The sequence below is a fragment of the Nanorana parkeri genome, unplaced genomic scaffold (assembly GCF_000935625.1).
Source record: "Nanorana parkeri isolate BGI_ZX_2015 unplaced genomic scaffold, ASM93562v1 scaffold434, whole genome shotgun sequence".
Lineage (NCBI taxonomy): Eukaryota > Metazoa > Chordata > Amphibia > Anura > Dicroglossidae > Nanorana > Nanorana parkeri.
Window position 1 is genome coordinate 372,787 of NW_017306702.1, and position 10,019 is coordinate 382,805.

At 41.2% G+C, this 10,019-nt stretch overlaps 1 protein-coding gene across 1 annotated transcript in view; it reads left to right on the top strand.

Annotated features, from left to right (window-relative positions):
- ASIC1 (acid sensing ion channel subunit 1) overlaps window positions 1-7,603 on the top strand; it is a 203,329-nt gene extending 195,726 nt beyond the window's left edge. The window contains exons 10-12 of the mRNA XM_018560149.1: window positions 2,120-2,199; window positions 2,304-2,408; window positions 7,268-7,603. Coding sequence (XP_018415651.1) covers window positions 2,120-2,199; window positions 2,304-2,408; window positions 7,268-7,372 — 290 coding nt within the window. The 3' untranslated portion in view covers window positions 7,373-7,603. The remainder of the gene's footprint in view (window positions 1-2,119; window positions 2,200-2,303; window positions 2,409-7,267) is intronic.
- Window positions 7,604-10,019: the final 2,416 nt, after the last annotated feature.

A 10,019-nucleotide genomic window follows, 5' to 3' on the forward strand; every position in this document is an offset into this window, starting at 1 on the left:
GGAGGCCGGAAAGCATATTACCCCCCCCCCCAGCTGATAGCACAATCCCCCTCCACCCCCTCCCTGCCTCCTCAGGTGGCAACTAGTGTAGGGTCAGCCCTGGGCATGCATTATTTATAGTTCATTAACAGTCACGCCTATAGAGATGCATCCAGCTGTAGGAATCCATGCTGATATGGAGAATGTATAGCTCATCATGTATACTGCCTGTTGGAGTCATTTTTCTTTTGTCCCTGCTCATGTTCAGCTTCCAGTCACGTCCCTCTGCATATCACTATCATGTGTATAGAACCGACCATGGACAGAATATATGCAGATTGTCATCTCATGCTTATTTTATAAATGTCAGCCATTCCTGGATGTTTCTAACACCTCTAGCTTTCTGTAGCAAACAAATCTCTATTTGCACTTAAAGAAGATATAAACCTTAATTGCATGACATTTGCTAAATCACTGAGAATAATAAATAACTGGCATTTTTCCATAAAATATTGTTTTTAACTTTTATGTTAGATTGTGGTGGCGGTGATCCACTGCAAATTCTTTCTGTACTAGCCACATGGACTCTAGCAATGGCTTCATGGCATTTTTCAGGGCAGGTTTCCTAATGGTGACAACAATTAACCATGCCTGTGTAATGTGTTTAAACAGACATTGTAGTCTCCATCGGAAGCTCCTGTAACAGGGTAACAGTGCAGGAGCACAATTGGTAGACAGGAATCAAACGTTCTCACACAGTGGAGTAACAATAGGCATAGCAGCCCATGCGACTGCTACGGGGCTTGGGGTAAGAGGAAACTGGTTTCTAGTATAGAAGGGCTGAAGTCAGACCTCAGGATGTCTAGTCACAGACCCCCCTCGGTGTAACAAGAAGCAATTGCTGATCTATCTTAGCAGTGCAGACTTATTGTCCTTTGAACTTCTGTTAAAGACTGAAATTATCCCTGTATGTCTAATGCAGTCACAGATCACAGAGTTTCCTCTCTGTTATAACCTTATAGGAGGCATGAGGCTTGTAGTTCTACAAAAAAAAGTTTAATGAAGCTAGAGTTTAAAGAGGTTTGTATTAGGGTTGAAGAGTAAGTGTGTGCAAGAACATACATACTTCATGTTAAGATCAATGACACGTATTGTTACAGCTGACACTGCTAGCCGAGAGAGTTAGCTAAGGGGGCCCAAAGTTTTGCTATGGAGCCCTATGGTTTGTAGTTACACCCCTGTTCTCCCCCTATTATGTGAATTACCCAAAGAAGGACCTTATTAGAAGGATCAGTAGGTATTTTTTAAAGCTGAACTCCGGGATAAGCAAATATTGTCTAAATACAAGAGGCATGTGTATTCTTACTGGAAACTTGGTGCACTTTGTGTATTCCAGATCTGAGCAGTAATTCAATGTGAAACTTTGTCTCTGTGCAGGAGCTTCCGGTAATAAAGACCGGTCACTGCTGCTCCCTCTCCTTCTGCAGGGTGACTGGTCTTGTATCTGAACCCTTCTGGGACCTGCTGGGTCCCTCTCACAGCTGTGTTGTCAGTACAGCACAGTGATTATGCTTGGGTTTGTAGTGGCATTTGGTTCACCCAAAGTGAACTTATATACTTTTTGACTATGAAGAAAATTATTGAAATGAAAGCTTTTGTGCCCAGAGTTCAGCTATAAATGAAATGACATCAACCTATTAAAGATTGAGATTTTAGTGATTAAGTTTACATATATATGTTTATTTAAAGCACTACTGAAAGAACAACATTTTTGGAGCTGTAGTTTCACGCTACCTGTGCAGTTTCGGGCTGACTTCAATCCTGTAATGTTTTATTGCAAATATATGGCACCTGCATGCTGTGCCTACTGGCGTCTACTGTACTCACTATTCCGCATCCCCTGGAGATTTTCACTGAAATGTTAATTGCTCTCGCCCCAGCACTGGACACTCATTTCAATTTCTGACATTTCGATTTTTTTTATCCCTTTGTGTTCCGTGCCTCGTGCTTTAATATTCTCCTCATAGCCACAGATATTTTTTTTTTCTTGGTGATGCTTGTGACAGGATTGCAGCATTATCTCCCCCGAAGCAGCCAGCCTGTTCTCTCGTCTTATCGGTGCTTTGATTTCTTCCTATAGGGGACATCGGGGGACAGATGGGCCTGTTTATTGGAGCGAGCATCCTCACTGTTCTCGAGCTCTTCGACTATGCCTATGAGGTAAGACTGCTGAGCTCTCTGAACCTCTAGCAGTCCTTTAGATTCAGCCTTGTGCATTGTTCCTATGGCAATACAAGTATTTACGCCGATGTTTTTCTCTCTAGGTGTTAAGATACAAACTGTGCGGGGGTGCAAAATGTGGGAAAGACTCGAAACGCAACAACAACGATAAAGGGGTGACATTAAGTATGGATGATGTCAAACGTCACGTAAGTTGTTTTTCTGGGAAAATGCAGAGATAAGTAGAATACAATGGTGTCATATCAGAGGTAAAAATGTAACAAAATGCTTAAAGCTGACCTCCAGGGAAACAGGATAAAGGGTAAATAAAGATGAAAAAAGCATTAGAAAATGAATAAAGCATATATAATTGCTGCAAAAGCCATTTTGTAATTTAAAGTTATTGAAAATTACTCTTCCATTTAAAACTGCAGCCGCTATTATTTTCTAAAACTGTTAAAAAAAATACAAATTTTCCCTCTAATGTCACTTTGCTGCAACGAATATTCGTCCACATACGAAAATTCGTACAGACCACCGCTTTTCATCTGAAATTTTCCGAATCCGAATCCCGAAATGAATGGACTTTCCCAAAAATGAATTTTTTTGCCAGTGCACATGTCTAAAAAAACACTTAAAAAAAAAATACAGTTTTTAAAGGAGAAGTGATTTTAGCATTGCTTAAGGTGAAACAATAAGAATGAAAAATTCCTTTAAATATCGTGCCTGGGGGGTCCCCTTAAACTCCCTGTAAAGTGTATAAAACCTGCTGCAGCAAAAAGTGACATTTATAAAGAAAAAAATGACATTTAAATTGCCGGTAATTGGACTTCCCTTAATCTTGTAAACAACTGGTTGAGGAGGCAGCCTGTATGAAGAGGCCACATTTTAGGACACTCGGAACAAGGTTAGAGATTTTTTGGATCAATTCTGGTGTCTCTTTTGCAGACGTTGGATGAAAGTTACAACCGGTGCTTTAAAATTGGGCCTTGGCAGTGCTTTCACACCATAACCCTTCAGTTATTCTTGACAAGTGCAGGATTGGACCCTGGTCTAACAATTCAAATTATATATACCTGTCTCCTTGTTGGCCGTTCAGACATGAAGCGAGATAGAGAATGTGGGATGGGAAATTGGTGCTTGGGTGCAATACTTTATCAAATGTGGTGCTTGGTGCACTATAAACTGTTGTAAAATGGCTTATTATTTTAAAAAAATGAGTAAAGAAAAAGCAAAACATTAAAAAATTAAAAAAAATGGGAACACCTGTGACACGGAAGGGGGAACAGCAATTAGGCTGCAAAAGAACCTGCTGCTGAAAAAAAAAAGTAAAAATAATAAAAGAGAATTAAAAAAGAAAAAAAATGGGAACACCGGTGACGCAGGAGAAACGCCAGTGACGCCACTGACACACACAAAAAAAGACAGAGAATGTTCAGCACAGAAAATAATGCTGTATAAAGCACTGAGACTTCACTACACTGACACCAGTTAGCTTTCACTTTACTGCACTACACTACACTGACAGCTACACTGACAGCTACATTCTATTTTTAACTTCAGCAACACACTACATAAGGCTGCTATGTAAGCAGCCTTATATAGTGTGGGGCTGGAACATAGCTGTGAGCCATGATTGGGCAAAGTCATCATTACCTGTTGTCAGGTGCATTGCTTTACCCAATCAGGGCTCTCTCATTGCGGGGCATTCAATGGGGCGAAATAGAGATGTTCGAGTTGACTAGTAATTAGATCAATTCTGGATTTGTAAATGAAATTGGTGCACAGAAAGTGGATTTATATCCATTGTGTCTATTAGAGAATATACTTAAATTAATATTTTTTGTGCCCAGAGTTTACTTTTGATGATGTATTAGAGCTAAATAGTTTAAGCATGTGGGCAATTTCTTTTTTCTTTTTTTTGTGTGGATGGTGTGCAAATTGGCGGTGACTTCAGAGGCAGCATGTCTGCAATGTGCTGCAACCCATCTGAAGGCAGCATTGCAGTGTAAACAAGGCACATACACCATTGTTCTTTGGGACGGGTTAGGGTTAGTGTATCTACCAATGTATAGCCTTGCCAACCTTTGCAGTAGGGCTCTGAGGGCAAGTCTAACTTTAAATAAAGTGACCTAGTCACCTTCATACCTTCATACAACCCAGACTAAATTATTGTATTCGGGAGAAGCATTGTGTTTGTACAAAGGTTATAAAAAGGTTGCTGTGTGAGATGTACATTTCAGATAATGGTCTTATGCAACCTCGAGGGCTAATATGTCAAAGTAGCTGTAGCTCAGACTGGATAAATGGCTGTATATTTTAGGCAGCATGCAAGCTATAAATCAGCAGTTCTGGACATGTAGTTGACCACTGGCACGTAAAGGAATAATTGGCATTACTCTGCCCACTGTCTTTCCTTTTTACTGCTGGACCAATTTTTTTATATATACAGTAAACAGTATATCTCCAAAGGACCCATAGAATAAAATGATGTCAGTTGCAGTTTTTTATACTGTATGTAATTCGCACAGCGGTTTATCAAATACATATTTTCAGCAAAAAAATACTCTAATTTAAGTGCACAAAAAAACACAATAGAGGTAATATAAAAGCTAAACTCTAGCCTGATATAAAAGTCCCACATTAAATCCCTGTAATCAATAATACCTCAATAATTATGTTTTTAAAATTTAAGCAGTATAGGTACCTAAATTTAACCTGGTATCAGCCTCTTGAAATCCCTGTACAGCAGGGCTGCAGTGTGAGCGGAAGAAGCAGTACAAGGAGCCAACTAGTTCATTTGCAGACAAGAAGCATGGTGATAGGAACAGAGAGCAGAGAAACATAGAGATTAATGCATCACTGTGCTGCTTCTCCCTTCACTCTGCAGTCATCAGCTGGTACCGGGGAAAATCCAGGATGACCTTGGCTCAACGGAAGTGTTTGCTGGCCATCAGTACTGCCAGGGAAAATCTCTGAAAAGAAGCTGAATATTACAGCAATACCTGCTTTTGCTATTTTATCTTTTATAGGGCTATCCATTTTTATCCTGTTATGTTTATTACTGGAGTTCAGCTTTAAAGATGAGACTGTATAAAGTAAATAAATGCCAAAATTCTCGAGCCTCGGAAGTGGGTGTACTTATAAAAGTGGTTGTCAGTACGCGCTGCTTTAAAGACCTTTACACTGTGGCAGCAGAAAAAAGGTTGCAGAGCAATTCCAGACATTAAAGGGTATATATAGAAAAGTTCCATCCAGTATGTAGCCAGGCAGATGCCTTTAGCATGGCACGAGTGCCCCTAGATTCCAGTGACGAGTATAGGCATTTCGTATGCTTGTCAGCACATCTAGGGACGTTAGTATGCTGTACGCCTGGTGTAACTTTTATGAATAAAGCCCCAAGTGAATGCTTTAAGTATACACTGCACTATAATAAGAAAGTTCACATAGTTTACCTTAATCTGCATTGTCTTTATTTCCCTGCACCCAGAGTACACACCTAACAGCATCAGCAGAAGCAGCAGAAGAATTGTATTTCATGGAGTGCTTGTTCACACCGAAAGCGTGTGCGTTCCAGAGCATTATCTGCTGGAACCCACCGCGATCGCTAAGAAAAACTCCCCCCCCCCACGTTCTGTGGCGGGAGGGGGCATGGCGGTGGAGTGAATTAAATGGCACTGCTTCCACGCCCCCTGCCCGCAGTGCAATCGGATCGTTCTGATCCACTGCAAACGCCAAAAATAGGGCTTGCTCTTTTTTTTGCGTTTGCAGTGGAACGAAACACTGGCAAAGTTTTGCCACGCGTCCGATCGCACTGCAGGCGGGTGGGCGTGGAAGCGGTGCCACTGAATTAAATGCACCACCACGCCCCCTCCCGCCCCTAAACACGGGGGGAAGTTTCTTAGCTACCGCCAATCACATTCAATTTTCTAAGGGAAGTTTTGAATCTGAAGGATCAGTGTAATAAACAGGGCTGTTCCTACACTATTGGCCACAATTGCTGTTGGTGAATGGTAATTTTTGGTGGTGGATGCTTCGTTACCCTGGGGGGGTGGTTTGTTGGTGATGTTCTGCCGGTGGATGTTCATTACCTCTGGGTCTAGAGGCTCCGTCCGGCATCTTGCCTTGCTCACTGACATCACTGGTTGCCAGGAGCTGGGCAGAATGCCAGCCAGAATGTCCCGCTCAGCTCCTGGCAACCAGTAACGTCAGTGGGCTGGGCGGGATGCTGGCCACAGTGTCTGGGTTGCAAAGCTCTTAGGAACCTGGGGCGCTCTGGCTGCAAAAAGGGAGGCAGAAGTGCCACGTGACACAATGAGATGCTGCCTAAGGCAACCACCTCCGGCTGCCTTATTATAGGGATGGCCCATAGAGTGCCAGACCTTAGGGCAGCTGCATTCCTTTTCTTTATTAAGGCTTTTTTCTTTTATTTCCATCTGGTGACACCACCAGTAACACACTCTGTGTCCTCAACTGACAACGCATACTCTATGTAATGTATCTATAGAGGAGCAACATTGCAAACCCTAGGACAGGACTACAGAACTCCTCTTGCTTTCTTCTTTTCTATAACATTAGGGAGTGGGGGGGTGGGGGTAGTCAGACTCATTATAGGGACAGCCCTGCTAATAAATTTGTTAGTTTTGGCATTTTTTGTAACTATGTCAGTTAGCAGGAAGGCTGTAGGGGTTGTTATATCATTACAGGCCAGTGTGTTCTAAAGCTAGCCAAACATATTATAGTCCAATTCTACAAACAAGAGTTTAATCATCACTCTGACTTTCCTGACCTGCATGCCTGTTCCAAGTCCAGGTCTCAGAAATATTGAAGACAGACACTAGCAAGTAGCATTTTCAGAAGGAGATCAGTAATAGCAGGTGCCGATATTTCTGTCAGTAGAGGTTTGCTTCAGAAACACAAAACTGTATTTCTAATAGAGTTGTTATGGAGTAGATATTAGGTTATTTTTTTGCGTGTATGTGATGCTGATTTTCCGATTTATCTAGGAGTTTTGTACATGATTCCTCAGCTGTTGCCACTTATAATGAATCCACTGTTCTCATTACAGGCTCCGTGTGAGGGTGTGAGAGGGCACCCAGCAGGCATGAGCTACACAGCTAACATTCTCCCCCATCACGCAGTACGTGGTGCATTTGAAGACTTCACATGCTGAGACCACATACTGAAACAGCCGAGAGAGCAAAATCATCTTTGGGAAGAAACAAGACTGAATGAGAAGCGGAGATGAGAGCATAAGAGCCTGGGCGAAAATCTACATAACCAAAACTGGCATTGTCTCAATTCAAAGACAAAAATACTGTAAAGAGAACTTAAACCTGCCCTGAGAGTGTAAAAATTGAAAGTATGGCTTCATATGCAGCGGTCCACCTTGCTTTATATTGGCCTGAGAGACAGGAATCATTTCCATGGACTAGAAGAATGGACAGACAAAGCAAAACTCAGACCTTGTATTATTTATCAGGATCCAATCAGCAGGTGACATACCTATAAACAAGTTCATGAATACATAAACCCTAAAGCAGACACTTTTTAGAATGGAATAACATGATACTGTAGTCCAAGAACAATCATTTAAAGTAACCCAAAAGAATCAAAAAGCTTCTGTTTAAAGTAGAAAACATGGAGTTTTACCAGAACAGATTTATTCACTTAAATACTATTAAAAATGAGTTTTTACCTAACATGGAGAAGCATTTCAAAGTGCTGAGCAAAGCTACGGCTTCAAACCTTGGACTGACGCACCAGACGGTGGAGAGAGGGAGCAAATTTCCACTTCTGGGTCAACTAAAACAAATATAGTTAAACGCTATAAGTCTATAGTTTTCATTGGGTTCTCAAAGCTGTATGAAGTCAAATGTGATAAAAACAGCCCCTTTTTTTAACCCACCTAACTATATTACAATGATTACTGTGTTTTGAGACGTGACATCCCTACTTAAAGGAGAACTATGAGGTGAGTGCTTTTCACTCACCTCGTAGTTCTAGCCGACCTGCGACAATGAGACTGTCACAGGTCGGCTCAGTAGATCGGGAGGTGAGCGAACACATACCGGGTTCGCTCGCCTCTCGATCCTGTCACGGCTCTCTGCCGTGACAGGGGGAGGGACTGGATTCCACTCTCCCCGCTCCGATCTGCCAGCGCTGACTGGCGCAACGGACGGGGGAGGGGCGGGTTCAGCTGGCTCTGCCTCTAGATAGGCAGAGCCAGCTGTCACTCACGCAGCTGGGCGGATCCCGTCATCTACGTCGGGATCCGTCTCAGTATACCGCGAGCTGTAGCTCATGGTATACTGAGCTTAGGGTAACGGGAGGATGCTAGTTTGTGTCCTCCCGTTACCCTAAGGAGAACTATGGGGAAAAACACTGACCCCATAGTTCTCCTTTAATCTAGAAGGAGAAAAGAAATCCAGAACACATCTTTACATGTTTCTTTCATTATCTGATAATCGCAGTGAAACATCAATATCCCCAATCTGCTAATATGGTTAGACAGTGTGGTAATTAACTTATAAGTAGGGATGTTCCGATACCAAGTACCATACTCGGTACAAGTACATGTACAGATACTTTTCCAGCTCCGAGACTAGACTAGAGAAAAATTCAAAAGTTAGGAGGCAGCTGTTATTTTTAAGCAGCATACGGAGCTCCTGGGATTTCTGCATCCCTGTTTTAATGTATGATTTATTTTTTATAAATAAATATAAGGGATGCACAGATACAATTTTTTCAAATACAAGTACTGATACTTGCCCAAGTACTCATAGATACAAGTACTGATACATTTTTGTTTATTGCCATGTTCTAAAACAATACAGATTAATGATTTCAGGGCAGTGGTGGAGCGCCAGAGCTAGGTCCCAGCTGCAAACGCTGCGACTCTGTTAGTTCTCATGAAAATGCCAAGTATTGGCACTGGTATCTAACCTGGTATCTGAACATCCCTAGTTATAAGGTAATAAAAGTAAGAGCAAGAAAAAAAATAATGATATCCTTTAGTGCAGCTAATGCACCAAATATATGTATGTATATATGTATATGTATGTATATATATATGTATATATATAAACAGAGTTATCAGCACCTAGGAAAGTGCTGAAATGCAGCTCTATTGTAGGAAATCAAAATGTGATGAGCACGGAGTTATTATATGTTGAAATAATCCCTCAACCCCCAGACGGTTCACTTGTATGACTAAAACGCATATACAGTACTGTATAACACAGCACCTCTCTTCCGCTTATTGATATTAATGTATTATTCCCTCTAAGTGCATTTGATATATTTTTATGACCTTTGCCATCTTCTGTTGATGCTAAGTGAACAATGTCTAGAGTTTGACCTTTTTAATGCCATCAGGCTTTTCCTTTTAAAGATTAGAAGGAAATGCATTTACATTTCAGGAATATTATCCTGTTATTCCGTTTGTGGCAAACGATTTCTTAGTTTTATAAGTTCACGAGGTTTGCTTGCCACGCTTAAAGCGTGAGAATGTAGTGCTTTCTGACATAAAAATATAACAGATATGTTATCTTTTTAGGTCTCATTTTCTGCTCTCTGTATGATGAGCAAACGTCTATGCCTTTTGTTGTATGTGGTTGCACTATCTATGGGTCTTTTTATGTTCTACCCAACATTAGGTCTAATGTTCCCCAGATAATGTAAGAACAATGTGATTCTCTTCATTTAATATTACTATTATATTAGCCTACTGACTCATATCAATGCCTTTTATATTACAAATGTACATTTTTCGTGATTTTACAAGCTGTATGGGATTTTCGCTCTCTCTCTTGTCTTGC